Here is a 16248-nt window from a genome sequence, read left to right as displayed (position 1 = left end):
AGAGAAAGATAAGGAATTGTCATCAGTGGTTTTCTTCCTCAGAACAGTTGAGTTTTGCACCAGTTGACAAATATGCTTAATCCAGCCAAGGTAAATCCAGTGTGCAGCTGCAGGAGTTACAGAAATCCATAACTGAGTCAGGTTGGACAATTCCTTTTAAGTTTTATACTTTCTGCCATTCTGGAGTTCAATGGAATTGTCATTTCTAAATTACCCCAGGCACTCAGCTAATACTGAGTAGGGGTGTTCAGTTTTGGTCACAAGGAGATGTCATCTTTGCCAAACTATAAGTATTGAATTTCCACCCTCATCTCTTTAAAACCAGCACATTTTTCCGTGGCAGCAAGTCTTCCATTGAGATTTGTTGGGCACGTCTACACCAGAAAGAAATTTCTCAATAAACAGCTTCTAGAAATAGCACAATTATGTGTAAGTCTTGCCAAAGGTTCTGTAAAACCTGCCTGCTAGTTCTCAAGAGGCTGTTTGGTGTGTCTGTGCTGTCATACAGGCTTCCCATTCCTGACATTCTGCTCTGCCCTCTGGGCCCATAAGGATAATGCAACTGGAATAAGCAGTCAAAAGCAGCCTTCAGAGAATGTGTATTTGCACAGGTACCCTGGAGTGACTTCAGCACTAACTATGCCTGTGCTTTCTCCCCGTAATTGGTTTGACATGTTTGTATGTATCCAGTAACCTTAGCTTTTCGAAGAAAAATTCGAATTTTCTGTGAAGTGGATATTTACCTTTAATCTTTTCCCTTGAAGGCCTATAGCATTCAGCTGAATAGATGGTTTTTTAGGACTCTAGCAAAAAATATATTGCTGAGTCAGTGGTTAAAGATAGCAGAGTTCTACCATATAAGCAAATGAAATAGATTTTTGTATGCTTGAATACTGACATATTGCTCAGGTAGATTGCTTGATGAGCAATTAAGACCTTCTCCACCCAAGGACGTTGGTTTTTAAAGCATTTGGCTCGTTCATATACGTGTGTGTGTGTGTGTTGCTTTGTAAATTCTGTGCACTGTTCAGGAGCTTGGAAATGCTGAAGAATCTCAGTTACTTCTCTGGGTTGCAGACTCAGCTCTGTATGCTATTAAAATATGTCCTTTGCTGCAGCTTAGGAGAAAAGGAAAAAAAATCCGTGAAATAAAGCCAACATTTTCCTCTTTTAAGCATCTCTTATTTTCTATCCAGAATATTTAACTGTCATAGAAAATTAGGGAGAGAATTGTAGATGATTAAAATAGATATAAACGCACTTCACTGACACTGATGTTCTGAAATGCTTTCATTAGCAATGTACTATATCCTCCCCATCTTTTGTAGCTAAATGGTCTATTGTGTCCTGTCATGGGTGCTAATGTTCTTCAGAAAAGATTTGAATCCTGATTTTTGTGTGCACAAGCCCTCTTTCCATCTCATAAATATTGTGAACATGACTTCAGCCAGTAAAAGAGCCAGCTTCCTCCAGGGCTCACAGATACTGGGATAAGGATAAATGGCTTCAGATGGCTTTGGTTTGGGGTGGCTTTTTCATCAGGGAAAGATGTGGGACATCTTGTTTTCTAATTCAGAAATTTAATTGGAATAAAAAGGTCTTACAAAGTTTATTAAGAGAATATTTTCCTCTGGTTTGAATAACACTGTTCTGTTTCACTTGCATCTCTAAGAAATCTGATCTCATGATCCAAGTGTTAGAACTGAAAACCAGGAACTTCTGATAATAATCGTGGACTTGTAGTTTATAAATAAAGTAATTTTTTAATTTTCCAAGCATCTGCTATTTCAGTGAATATTTAAATCTTTCATTCATCCTTTAGCAGGGGAGGTTTAAAGATGTTGCCTTGATTTTCTTTGGGAGCTGATGGACAGAGCACTCTGTCCTTCTTGAAGTCCTTATTCTGTGTCCATTACTCCAGCCTGAAGTATTTTTTCATAGACACTTCCCTTCAAATAGCAAGTTGTCATCCCCACTCCAGGTCACACAAGGAATTTATGACCATGAGACCACTCTGGGGATGCAGTGGCAACTGGCTGAGACTGTGTCCATTTAAAAACTTGTTTTAATACCCCTCTGTGCAACCCATTTGTGCTGTTGAGTGATGGATTTTCTTTTCCCAGTTAACTTGTTTTGGAAACACAGTTGTGTCATTCTGTGTGATTCACTCTCAGATCCTAGCAGGAAGTGTTAGATTGTTAAAGAAGCAAAGAAATAATTTCAATTCTTACATGCCAGCAAATTGCAAGTGGTCCAGTGAGAACCAGTTACAGACTGCAGAACATAGGTGTTATAGCCTTATATATGATATATTACAGAGCCAATATGTCAGTCATCATCCCCAGAGAAGTCTCTGGAATTGTTACCCAGGGAAATTCAAACACTAAAGTCTGAACTGCATCTCTGTGGGCAGGTATACTGAGGGGGATGGCTAAATATGCCCCTGATACCAACGATGTACAAAGTTCTGCTTCATTCAAGCATAGCTTTCTTTTCAGATGTGCAGAGTGGAAATTCTTGGGTGCTTATTATGGTCAGGAGTATCTGTGGTGTTCCTGCTAGGCAAGCTCTTACTATTGGGATACAAAGGGAAAAGAATTACTGAGGATATGTGATTTTATAGAATGGCTGGATTGATGGAGAAGGTGCAGTAATGTCCTGTCAGTCCCCGTGCACATGGGGTTACAAATGAAGCAATCTTTCATCAGTGCAGCTTTCTCCTGCCATGAGGTTCTCATATACCCAGTGCAATTGAAAAATGCATTTTCCTGAATAATGCTGCCTAGGTCAGATTCCAGTTCTTGCTCTGTTCTGCTTCTTTGTTTTAGATCGTGCATATGAAAACTGGCATAAAAGCCATCAGAATAGGTCACATCCCACTTCGTAGATATATTTGTTAAATTTAATAAATGCATCTCTTTAGAATACTCGGACAACCCAGGATACATTTGGCCTATAAAATGCTAAAACTGAGTTAATAAATAAACAAAATACATGTTATCTGGAGCAATTCGGTTTTGGTGAATTCTGATTCAAACTATTATAAATGAGTCAAATAAAAAAATGCTGTCTTTTGACCAAGGGTATCGGGGCAACACATTAAGGTTCAAATTTTTATGGACTATTATTTATGTGGATTATATTATTTATTTTATGATTCCTAAGCTGCCTCTGAGTTCAGTACACATCAATAGTTGCTGTGGCATTCATACACTCTGACCCTTGTTTATGGAAAATGATGGCTAACTGACTTTTTTCAGGTGTTAGGAAGTGGTGGAGTTTTAGGTTCTACTGCAGTTTTGAGTTTTGTACTCATAAGAAATATAATAGTAATATTACTGTGTATTATAAGGTTGGCAAATAAATCTGATTATTTTATCAGTAAGACCAATAAATAATTTATAAGTAAATTAAGTAAATAATTATTTTCAGAAAATAAGACAATAGAATTCTGTAGCAGTGTTTCATATAAATGGTTTTTTGCAGAGCAGTTTCACTTATAAGCCTTATAAGCTACTTAAGATGGAAATGTAGTTGGCTTTTTCTACTTCACACAAGTCTGAGGAAGAATAATGATTGCTGATTCATCTGGCAGAAATATCAATGACAAATGGTAGGGCTGTTTATTTGTTTTAATTTAGAATCTTCAGCCTATTTTGAAGCACTTAATGATATGTTAATTTGGAATTAAATGTGGAGTTAAATTTAACTTGGAGAATTTGTCACAGTGCCTTATGTGGATCAGGATGATGACATACAATATATATTCTTGATTATGGTATAGTTTCAATTCAATTTTTTCCCCAGGTATTTTTTAATTTTTCCTTGTCTGCCTTGATACTGGGTCGTTGCCATGGCTTACTTGGAGGGGAGCTTTTTACATACTAGAACTGAGAGATCCCAATGTTGAAAACATTGGGCTCAGTGTACAAAATGTTTCATTCAGAATTTTTGCACAGAAGAGTGCTATAACATGAAAGCAGGATTTCTCTACATTTAAATCAAGAGCTTTTAAGGATGTGAATTATTTTTCTGAGACAATATTATTAATTTAACCAAATTGCATGAGAGGACCACAGAAATGGATAAAAAGGCATGAATTTTTAAAGGAAAGAGCAAGGTCTTTAATTTCTGTTTAATAACTCTCAAAGATGACACAAGCTTCTGGTTTCGGACTTATTTTATCCCACAAGCTTCCTTTAATACCCTCTGCTTTGAACTGAGGGGGAAATGCAATCATTAATCAGGTGACTGTCTGTGAAATACTAAAAAAATTATAAATGTGCACAGAGTTATAGCCATATATTGGTATTAATTTGAGTTAATAACTAATTCATGTAGCTGTTAGGTAGCTAAGGGTCTGTAGTAATTACAGTGTTCTGTCACTGGAGGTAAAGAGTGTCACAGCAGCTGTCTTAGAAAATTAGACAAAATTTCATACCTTGAGTTTCATAGCAGGCTGTAAAAAGGGGGGAGGATGATTCTGGTTCTTCCTTGAAGAAGTGGTGTGGAAATTCTCATGAACCTCTGCTCAGAGGTCTCAATAATTGCATAGCCATGTACAAAACTAAATTTGCATTGAAGTCCATCTCTAATGAAAAAGGCATCTAGGTCATATTGAAATTAATCATTACAGGGTAATAGGTGTTTTTCTGAATTAGATCATCCAAGCTTTGGACACCGTTCACTGCCAGAAAACCTGTGATCAACCTGCAAAAGGATAATTGCTCAGTATATAAGTTAAACATCTTTGAGGGTCTTTCTGTGATTTAAGACAAAAAGTGTACAAGGCAAATTGAACTGAAACATTAATCCGTGTACCTGCTGACAGGGCAAGACTCAGTTGGGTTGTTTTAATTGATGTGATTCGGGAAACAGTGAAATCCACATATGCCAAAAGAGGAGAAGCAGCAAGAAATGGGAAAGAAATGGAAGTGTTCAAGTTGTGATTTTTTGGAAATATATTAGAAGCGTGTTCTTTTTAGTATGGTTTTAATTATTGCATCTATTCTTAAGTTGAGATGTGTGTTTTCTAAAGTTAGGTTCTTAGCCAAAAAGGTATTGGCTAAAGCTATGGGATGGCTATTCCCTTACTGATTTCTAGGAAAAATGTCAGGTCAGCTGTTTCATGATATCTTAAATGTTCCCTTTCTGAGAACTTGAAAAAGTCAAAGACTTTTCACCTTACTGAGAAAGATTTTCACACACGTTAGGAATTTCTGAAATGTGGAGGGCTGCTGCTGCTACTTGGTCTTGCCCTAGTGGTGATGTCACTAAAGGAGGGAAAATAAAAGCCATGAAATGCTGTTTTCCATGGTTCTTGATCTTTCTGTCTCCCTTTAACCTTGAGAGAGAGACACGTTGCGCTGTAAAAGTTTACAGATAAGAAAACCTATGGCATAATTTCACAGGCTGGCCAGGAGGCAAAGCTTAAATCTGATAGGGTGGTCAGTGTGGATCTGAGCGTTGCAGGTTGGGCTCATTTCCAATATTTCACAGTACTGTTGCAGCATATCGCTTCTCTATCATCATCTTCAAAGCGTGCAGGCAACAAAGCCACTCACACCCTCCATAGGAAGGTCACTTTCAATGAAGTTCTCATCAGAGTTGCTCTCTAAATTGTATTTGACTTGTACTATACAAATGAATTAGTTCAACGCTGAATACCACATAGTTGTGTTTTGTGGCTTGGTATTGTTATAATTATGACACCTAGCAGTATGTAACATTAAGATCTTACAGTGCTTGATGTAGCAAGACATCTTAGAATAACAATATGCTTGAAATTCAGCAGAGCTTCACTCTGCAATAAGGCACAGAGGTCTTGTTTTCTTTTTTACCAGTTCTGAAGGAGTTCTGGTTCATACAGCTGACAAGATGCAGACACTCAAAGTTAGTAAAAACCTGACAGCATTATCTCAGTGCAACTCCTTTAGAAGACAACGTGGCATACTGAATTAGCCTGTAAAGTAGGCACACAACTGAAAGCTGCAGCTAAACATGTTACCTCTTACCACACACACTGTAATAAACGTTTGTGTCAGTGTTCTTAGTGAATCCTAATTGTGACATACAGCATGTGCACGATTTCAGAGCCTTCAGGCTGGTGTCAGGCAACATGTGGGCCCGTGCAAATGAAGCCATCACTAGGACTCAGACTTACCAATTTCTGCTGTTAGGAAGAACAGGGAGGTCACTGACACTTTTTTATTTTGTCATTTTGAAAGGACATGCTCAAAACCAACTAACTTTGGGAAAACACGTGATCAGCTCGGACTGAAGGGTCACTGATGATAAATATGAGACAGTAAAACTCTGCATTTGTACCAGTTTATTTGAGCTGGTTTCCAAGCCCATCTTTGTTGCATCAGTATATGTTCTATCATGTAGATGGCATTTTACAAAAGGGGTTTTGTGTTGGGTCAAAACTATGGCATGTAATTTGGTGGTGTCCTAATTAGTCTTAATTAGAGGTGTTTTGGGTGCACTTTATTTCTAATCTGGTTTAAGACCTTAAATGGCTTTACAGAACTTCCAAAATTATAAGTGCTAATTTTAAAGCTGCTTTTCAAGTAAATTCAAAAGCCTTGCACATAATAGTGATTGCAGAGCTTTTCATCTAGTAGATGAGCTCCTTCAAAACACAACAAACAAATATTATAATTATTTTTGGAAATTTTAAATAATAAACTAGGAGCTAAATTAAAATTATGGTTTGAAAGTTAGTTGATGATTTGCTGGTGTTCCAGGGAAGCAAGAGACACTGTTCCACGTGAACTGTCGTTATAGCTGTGCCAATGAAGGGCTGGGAAGTAGCCCCCGAGTCCAACATCGGAAACAACGTTGTGTGCCAGTAAAAAGTAGGCAAGGTCAGAGCATAACATGGTTTTTGCCACTCCAAGACTCCATCACCTCTGTTGGGATTTGTCGTGGTATCTTTTCTAGCACAGTGCTCTTTGCAAAGCTTTACAGATAGAAGTGTGGTCTTGGGCTGTTGTGGACAAATGGCTTCTAACAATCCAGCATCCACCAGAAGACTTTGTAATAAGTTTTATTTCTTTTCTTCAGCTCCTTCTTTGCTTTTGTGGGATTACACAATAGTCTTGATAAGGCTTGAAGGCAGTTGTAGTGGTATTATGTTTTATCCAGTTCCCCAAACATATTACACTTCAATTTTTCTAAATGCTGTTGTTGAGTAGTATTGACCCATGGGGAAATGCCTGCAGTGAGCCCAAGAAAGAGTGAAACTTGCTTAGAGATCATGAAAAGTCCAAGAAGCGTTTTATTAAAGTACCAGAAATAAAGCCTGTCTCTCATCCTGAGAAAGAAAAGGTTTAGGTGCCTGAAGGAGAATTTGAGGTGTCTGGAGGAGAAGCAGCAATTGTGGATCCTCACGCCAAATTCAAAGCTGGTGGGAGGTTTGAGGTCCCAGCTGAGCATGGGTTTTTCCCAAGGTCATGGATGCTTTTGAGCACATGCTCTCAGGGTCCAAAAAATTTGGACATCCTCTTTATTCTTCTCAGTGGCAAGGCTTAGCAGAGCACTACAAGGAGATAATGAGGCGAGCAAGAAAAACATTTATCATAGGAAGATTGTCATAGAATTTTTGTCCCATTGGTTTGATGGGAGATGAAATTTTGAGGAGCAGCCTAGAATCTCTCTATTTCCAGCAACTAATAATAAAATATTCTCCATACAAATAAAACCCCTGAAACAATCTTGAATGCACATCCTAGCCTCCAGCTGTGACTGTACTCTCTGCTTATTTAGAGAATTGTCTTTTGCAGGGTGGGGGAATTGAGTTGGTAGCTGTGAAGGAGGGAGGGAGAACTGTGTTGATGGGTAGCAGTGGCGTTCCATGGCTTTCCTTTAGAGTAGCCAATGATTCAAGTAGCCATCAATACTCAGAACAAAATCAACACTGAAAAATTGATCTGGGGCTTTGCCAGCTAGTGTCAATAACTGGAAATCCTAAGGCAAACTTTTTTAGCAGTTCAGAGATTGAAGCAATTGTTTGCAAATCATTTACTCAATGCAGACACAGCTGCCTCAGTGTGATGGACTCCGGCACAGTGTCTATGCCAGGCACTTCCAATTTCTCACTGTCATTCAGTGTCTGATTCATCCTGTCAGATGGGCTTGATTCATTTTGGCCATTGTTTCCCTGCTTGTAAAATGAATGTGATCATAATCTGCTGGTTGTAGTATCTGTCTGCCTCACTTGAGCTATTGTGCAGGTCAGTTCCTGTCCGTGCTCTGCGCCGCAGCTGAGTGGGAAACAACGGAGCCTGCGAGCGCCGGGCAAGGACGTACTCCCGCTTCAGAGCATTGAGAGAGACTTTGTGTGCAATCCCTCCCAGCCCCCAGGGGTTTGGATATAATCATGGGAGTTGGGTGCCCCTCTCTGTCAGCCTGGGAGGCCCAGCTGTGCCTGCACTGTGGCCTTCCTCAAGTGCTGTGCTAGCCCTGATGCTGCTCCTCCGCTCCAGTCCTCAGGTTCTTCCTTCCCCTCCATGTACCATTTGTCCCTGATGACACAGAATGCATCATCAGCAGGGAATGGACAGAAATTGTGCAGGATTGGCACTGCCCAGGGCAAAGGGGTGATTGGGGCACAGCTCCTCCAGCATCACTCCCTGCCACTGCTGGGTGGGCTGCAGCTCTCTGCAGTGCCTCTTACCATCCTCTGGGAACAGGACGGTGGGAACGAGGGGAGCTGCACCCCAAAACTCTTCAGTTCCTGTTTTTTGTAAGGCTTGCAGGCAGTAAGATATAATACCGTGATAGTCTCTCCCGTGGTCCATGATGATATGGTATTACAGTGTGCTCAACTGTGATCATCTGTGGCTCCCTGCAAGGCTCGTGGACACCAGACTTCTCCCTCAGGCCACTAACATCCAACTCCTTTTTGTAAAGTCTCTTCATCCCTATCTAATGAAAATTCACACCTGTCATGTGATACTGTGTCTGCTCAGAATATCAAGGTGCTTCACGTGTCTCTCCTCTGATACAAGGAGATGGTTTAATTTGAAAAAGGATTACTGTAAGTGCAGTGGGGAGACAAAAATCAGATTTGCCTTCCATGCCGAAGATTTAGTAGGTATCTTATAAATTAACACTGTTTTCAATAAAATTAACATGAAGATAAAAACAATTCAGTATGATGTAGGCTTTCTATACTGTCTTAGTAAGTCATTCGAATGGACAAATTAAATCACAGAATTAAATTTTGTGTACACATCAGGCTTACCTTGTGCTCAAGTAATTGCTGTTTAAACAGGAAATTTTGTTTTCAAAGATAATATTACAGTATTCAGAACATATTTGCCCCAGGGCTGAGGTTACAACTTTTTGTTTATTTTTGATGTTTTGAACTTAGTGTTGTAGAAATTGTGTGTCAGAGAGTTGCATCAGCTTTCTCAAGGTGGTCTTTAAGAGACACTGCAGAGCAGAGCCCCGTTACATCATTGTTGATAAAGGCACTGAAGCAGTGCCAGCTCTATTGCTCATGCCTTGGTGAGGGCCCTTACTGAGGGCTACTGCATGGTTACATTGTGCTTCTAAGGTGCTATGGCTTGGTGTAAAGTTAGAAGGAAAATAACATTCAAAAGATTTTACTGAGGGGTCTAAAGCTAGAATGTGTATAGAAATTTACATTCTCTTCATCACTGATGCTGCTGGGAAATAAGTGAGCCCCTGTAAGTGATGTTAAGGGCCCAGCAGTAGAAGTGATGACTCCTGTCCCTGGATTTCTACCTGGTTGAGATGTGGACATGAAGCAGTGACAGCTGGGGTCCTTAATGAAGCGCAGGCAAACCAGTCTTAATAAAAGCTGTTGTATCATCCATCAGCTGCTATGTGTGTGCTCATGTGCATAACCACTTGTTCTCTAGTAATGCAACCTTTACGGTCTCCTGTTATGAACTATTTAGCTCTGTGACACCTGCTTACTAATTACATTGGTGCCTTATTAGCAGTTACTTACCTCCTTTGCTGCAGTTGTTCACTTGAATGGGTTCTTGAGCACCAAGTTCCCTCAAAGTACTTAAAAATAGTGTGTTTCTCCTGCAAAAACAAATGACAGTGAAGGAGGGGATGGAGAATAGAACTATAGAATGGTTTGGGTTGGAGGAGACTTTTGAAGGTCCTCTAGTCCAGCCCCCTCTGCAGTGAGCAGGGCCATACATCTTCAGCTAGGTCAGGATGCTCAGACTCCATCCAGCCTGGCCTTGAATATTTCCAGGAATGGGGCATCTACTACCACCCTCGTTGCAAAAAACTTCCTTATATCTTGCCTAAATGGATCCTCCTTCAGTTTAAAACCACTACCCTTTGTCTTGTCACAAAAGTCCTGCTAAAAGGTTTGGCCCATCTTTCTTATATTTAACAAATTTAATATTTAAGTATTGAAAGGCCACAGTGAGTTCTCCTTGGAACTTTCTCTTCTTCCATCTGAACAACCCCAGCTCTCTCAGCCTGTCTTCATAAGAAAGATGCTCCATCCTTCTGATCAACTTTGTGGCCTCCTCTGGACTTGCTCCAACAGGTCCATGTCTTTCCTGTGCTGAGAGTAGATGGACTTTGATGTGAGAAGGGATTGAAATAATGAAGCACACACAACCTCCAAGCTTATATTTAATGCTGAGTTGTCCTGTACACTGGATGGAGCTGAAAAGTGTTTTGATTGTTCTCACCCTGCTTCAAGGAAATAAAACCCCTCATAACACAGACAATACTGCACAGCTTTAGGTCCTGGTTGCTTGTAAAATCATTTGTCTGCAGATGTCTATTACTGCTTTTTAACAAATAACTACTTCAGCGTTTTGGTGAAGTTATATATGTTAAAAAATCAAATGTTTCTTCAGATTTGATGTGTTACAGTAAACCCAATTTAATACAGTAATTGATGTGGTGATTTAGGATTTAAAAGCTGTAATGAGCTTTGGCAGTGAGTATTTAAGAAGAAGGGGAAATTACAAAGACATTCCTTCCTGTCAGCCTCTCACCAGTTGACTTATGGCAACATGTTGAGTTAAAGGGAGTTATTTAGTGCTTTCTTTAAAAGTGGTGAGGAAGAGTCAAAGAACTTGTATAGCACAGATCTGTGAACTGGTATGTGGTGGAAATGCGGGTAGGAAACAGTATTGGACAATTCTGGTTGATGTTTCAAAAAAGTGCCTTACTTAGCTGCAGTGCTTATCACGGGGTTTTGACTATTCCAAGCCTTTATGTTTTTCTTTATCATAAGAAAACAGAATCTCTCAACAGCGAATTATTACTTCAGTAGCATTGAAAATAGGTCCTGTGAAATGCAGGCTCTTTCAGATAATTTCTACATTGAAATTTCCTTGCAGATGAATTACTTCAGAAAGAGCAGAACTACTCTGATGATGTTTTGGCCAATATGATCAGCGAACCCAGAATCAGCTATGGAAATGATGCTCTCATGCCTTCATTGACGGAAACCAAGACTACAGTTGAACTTCTTCCAGTGGATGGAGACTTCAGCCTAGATGATCTTCAGCCATGGCATCCCTTTGGAGTTGATTCTGTTCCAGCCAATACTGAAAATGAAGGTATGTACAACAGAGGGAGAAACCACGGAATATTCTGAGCTGAGCTTTATGGTTTCTTTTCATATTCTTCCCTGAAAATTGACATTTTTCTGATGTAAGCAGGATAGAGGTTCTGAAATATAAGTTTAGAGCTCATCTGCCATGTCAGTTGTGTCTTTGTGATGGAACAGAAAGCCCTGACTAAAATTTGGAATTTAGACACACAGTACATTTCAGTGTTGAGCTTACTTTCCTTTAGAAACAAACCATAATCAATTCTAGGAGATTATGAGTGACAGTCTTTATAAGATACATGACAATGAGCCAAGGGAGATAGATAAGTTCTTAGATTTGTGCCACAATGAAATGAGTGTTTTAGTTAAGGTAGAGCTTTTTATTTGCTGGCATGAAAATGATTACAGCAATTGTAGCATGACAGATGATTTTATTTCCCATCCTACACTGTTTGTCTGGAATGTACTGCAGAAATGTTCTACATACTCAGCAATGCAACTGGCTAGTGAAAAGTTTTTTCCTGAGGAGTATTTTATGTTGCTTATGGACTAACCTGTTGAAGTTACTGCATTCCACTTCAATAATTTATGTATAATCTGGAATTGGTAGTTCACTTAGGCACTGGAGCCAATTAATCAGGAACCTGAGGGACTTCATTCATGTTATTAAAGTTCTTTCTATTGTGTTTATTTTCCTCTGTCAGTTCAACTGCAGAGTTACTGATGCCAAGTTAATCACATCAGTGAAAGTTTGTTACTGCAAAACCACAATAGAGTCACAGAGCCTGGACCTACAGAAGTCTTTTCGGGCAAATTTGTGATGTGTAGCTGAACTGCACAGACATTAATATCCTCCCAGTCTTTTGAAGCCACTGGCTTAGGCCATACTTGCCCTCAGAATGAGTTCTGAGACCAACCTTACGCAGTTAGTCTCATTCCAGCACAATGCATGAGTGACTGTGGGCAACTGACTGTGGGAGATGAAGCATGAGACATGGACACAGAGCAGTGAGGCAGAGATATACAGATCTGAGGGGAAGAGGAGAAGCTGCTCAGGAGTGGGGCTAAAATCAGAGTGCCAGGGAGGGACCCAGTAAATGAGCAGAGCCAGAGCAGACCCAATGGACGGGCCAGCAACAGGGACCAGGAGGCAGGAGGTGGTGACAAGGGCTCCAGACGTGTGTGAAGGGCACTTGCAGGCGGGTGACGGCGAGAGCAGCTGGCTGGAATGCATCAGGCGAGGGTGCAGACGGCTGGCCAGGCTGGCAGGATGAACCTCATTTTCCTGGGGAATGAGCTGTAGCCTGCTACAGTGCACGTGTCAGGGCTGTCTGCCAGGAGCAGGTCACAGTCTGGCTGCTGGTGTCTGTCCTGCAGGAATTTTCCAGTTCAGCTCTCGCTGCAGTTTTTCCCATAGCTGAGGCATCCAGGGCATCAGTTTCTATACCCACTGCCTGCTTTTATGAAACTTGGGGGGCATTAATTACTTTTGATGTCTGTCCTCCCAACTTTCAAAACGTACTGATTTCAGTCACCAGATTCAGAAGTTATCAGGTAGACAGGTGCATCCAGACATACCCACAGTTTAATCATACAAGCGTATTTTTCCTTCAGAAACCTGGCTAAGCTCAGAATTTAATAATGAAGGGTACATCAATGTGACACTGAATTCCCACAGGCAAGTATATTGAGCATGGTTCTCCTTTTAAAATGTATGACAGCAAATAAGAAACAAAAACTCTCCTGCCTGGAATCACATAGTGTTTAATTATGAATCCTGTGTGTTTTAATGCAGCACGTGCTTTATTGCAGCACTGCTTAGTGTTTACTATGGAAATCTCTTTAAACTTTCATGCCTTTGAGTTGTTGGGGTTTAGTTTTGGTTTTTTACATCAGAATTGTATTTGTCATGAAGTTATTGCAGCAAACAAGTCTGTTAGGCCAACCATTATTATTGTTCAAGTCTTAACAGTTAGAAGTGGAAATTATTTGGTGACTTAAACCTCTTCAAGTCCTTCTTGCTTCCTATTATATTTCTCTGTCATCTACCCAAACTACAGTGTTGTTAATGTGATCATATCTGTAATACCTTTCTTTAGACACTCATTCTATACCTTTGCCTATAGCATCAAAGGGGAATTTCACAGCTTCATTTTTTGCCATTGTGTTTGTCTCCCAGCTCTTTGTTCCAGAATCCCAGGACTCACTGTGCCGTTTGTCTTCACTTCCCATGCCCATTTTCTTCTGTAACCATGGTCTTATTTCAGGCTTTGTCTATATTGCTTCCAAAAACATGTTTTCTGTCTTGTTATAGTATGCTTTGGAAGTAGCAAGAAGTAAATAACTATTTACATTATTTTCTCCTTCTCCTTTTTTCCTTTCCGTGTCCACTGAAGATATTTCTGCATAGCCTGTTTTTCACACAATAAGCTTCCCTTATGGAGGAAGGTTTTTGTATTTTATGCAGAACTGAGCAAGTCATTGCTGCTTTACAGTGAATAAACATTGATCAAGAAAGGTTTCAGCTTAAAAATCATGTGTTAGAGAAACCTCAGATACCGTGGAGTGACTGAGCATTGCAGTGTTAGTGATGGTCAGCGTCTCCTGCTGCTGGGAGATGCTGAGCATCTCAGCTTCTGTTTGCTTGGGTGGGAGCTGAGTGTGCTCAGCATCACCCAGAAAATCACAGCATGTTCCCTGTGAATGGCCTGGTGCCTGAGGAATGTGCCGAGCAGGTGACCCAGCAGATTGAACAGAGACTACCAGAGGAGTTTCAAATGGCAGGCAAGTTGCAAGGTCAGTTGTTGATTCTGTTTTGATCTAGTTTGAAATCTGAAGTCAACTCGTTTAAAACTCTGCTGAACACAAACCCAACATGCTGCCAGCTCGGCTTGTGCAGGTGGGTTTCTAGGTAGAGTGAGGGTCCCAACTTCCTCACTGCAAAGAGCTGTTGCACTGTGTAAGCAGTGGTTTTCTTCAGTCCTGAGCAGGCACACCAGGTAAATCATTTACATAATTGCGAATTTGCCTTTAAATCAATTTGCATTTACATCATTGCAAATTAAAACAAATTTCTGATGGGACTGTCAGTGTCTGAGAAGCAACAGAACAGATCCTGGAGCAGGCTGGGTTAGGACCTGGGATCTCACCCCCTCCAACAGACATTGCAATGAGACTTGTTTTTAATGAACCATTTTGGGAATGCTTGAACCAAAACATGACTGTGGCAGAAGTGGAATAAAATACAGCCATTAAATCTTGGTTTCAAGTATTCAGTATTCTGTGTAGAAGTGATGAAATTATATTACAAAAGAATAGCTTAAATTTGTCATTAATTCCCATGCCTGTTTCCTTCCATGGCCCAGATCTAATCCCAGGTCTCACCAGGAGATATTAATAATGTGTTGGATTGTTATGTTGTCATGTAATCTTAAGGTTTCACGACTCCATTTGAAATTTTCTCAATCTAAACTGCACGTTTAGGTGAAAGGGTGGGTTTTATGCAAATAGTTTATTTTTCTAAAATTGCTTTTACTGATGAATAAGTGAAAACAGTCTGAAAATAGATAGACCTTGAAAGTCTAGCCTAGCCCAGTATTTTCTGCAAGTACTTCCTTCCTTTTTTGCCCCTGAGGTAGTTTCCCCATAAATGTCCATAGAAGTTAATCCAAAGCAGCAGGCAATTCACTACACCACTTGCATGGCTGAATGGATGTCAAATGTATTGCAACACAAATTAGGTTGGCCAGAACCACTGTCTGAGGACCCTGCAGTAGGCACCACCAAACTGTCAGGAAATTGTATTTTAACAATGAAAAACACACCTTCAGAGGTGGAGGCAAACCCCCAAGAGTTGTGAAGCTGTGACACTGCCAAGCCCCCTGGGCATTTTGCCAGTGACTAACTGGGTTTGGTGGTTTACTCTCTACAATTTAGCCTGCAGTTACAGGTAGCCTTAGTGACAAAGTATTTATCTAAAGTGAGATTCCTGTAAATGTACTGTGTTATCCTTATGACTTGTCTAGTTACTCCCTTCAACACTGTTCCTGGTAGGTGAGCATCTCATAGTACTCCTCATCTGCTGGTTTGTACCTGCTCTTTGATGCACCTTTCTTTCATTTTCAAAAAGAGAAGCAAACACGTTCTGTCTTGCTCTTCTGAGATGTACCGGTGTTAGATAAAGGTGGGATGTGTAGCCTGGATGAAGCCTGAGTAGTCAGTGTAAGCAGATACCTACCAATTTAGTTTGATGAGTCTTTTTGGAAAGTGAATTTTCAGTGTTACTTCAGTGTATTTCTGTGCACATAGAAGTTCAAGACAAATGATTCTAGAGTGTCAAAATGAATGAAGGTTTTTATAGTAACACACAGTGTATCTTTGAGTTTTGATTATTGATAAATGCTGTAATAGGTTTAAATTTCCCCCCTCTCGTTATCTGTTCTGAGGCGATGTGATCCACTGGAACAGGCTGTGAGAAAACCCACAGACAAGATTTTCAGAGTTAACTTCGGTTTGTGCATACATTAATACTGGGGCAGAGCAAGCAGACTTTAAAATGCAACTGAAATTCAAAAGGTGGTAGCTCAGGGCTCTCCAGAAATTAGGCTTTCTTTGTATCATGCTGCCTGGAATCATGATCTGCTTTGGAAGACCCTTGGCACTTAGCTTTTGCCTCCAGT

General features: G+C 40.2%; 1 protein-coding gene across 4 annotated transcripts in view; it reads left to right on the top strand.

Moving 5' to 3' along the window:
• Positions 1-16248, top strand: part of APP (amyloid beta precursor protein) — a 204243-nt gene that overhangs the window by 165249 nt on the left and 22746 nt on the right. For all 4 annotated transcript variants that reach the window (XM_064644010.1, XM_064644008.1, XM_064644009.1 and 1 more), the window contains one exon: positions 11355-11576. In XM_064644010.1, coding sequence (XP_064500080.1) covers positions 11355-11576 — 222 coding nt within the window. The remainder of the gene's footprint in view (positions 1-11354; positions 11577-16248) is intronic.

The sequence above is a fragment of the Pseudopipra pipra genome, chromosome 2 (genome assembly GCF_036250125.1).
Source record: "Pseudopipra pipra isolate bDixPip1 chromosome 2, bDixPip1.hap1, whole genome shotgun sequence".
Classification (NCBI taxonomy): Eukaryota; Metazoa; Chordata; class Aves; order Passeriformes; family Pipridae; genus Pseudopipra; species Pseudopipra pipra.
The sequence above is the reverse complement of the archived record's forward strand: the minus strand, read 5'-3'. Positions and strand labels throughout refer to the sequence as shown.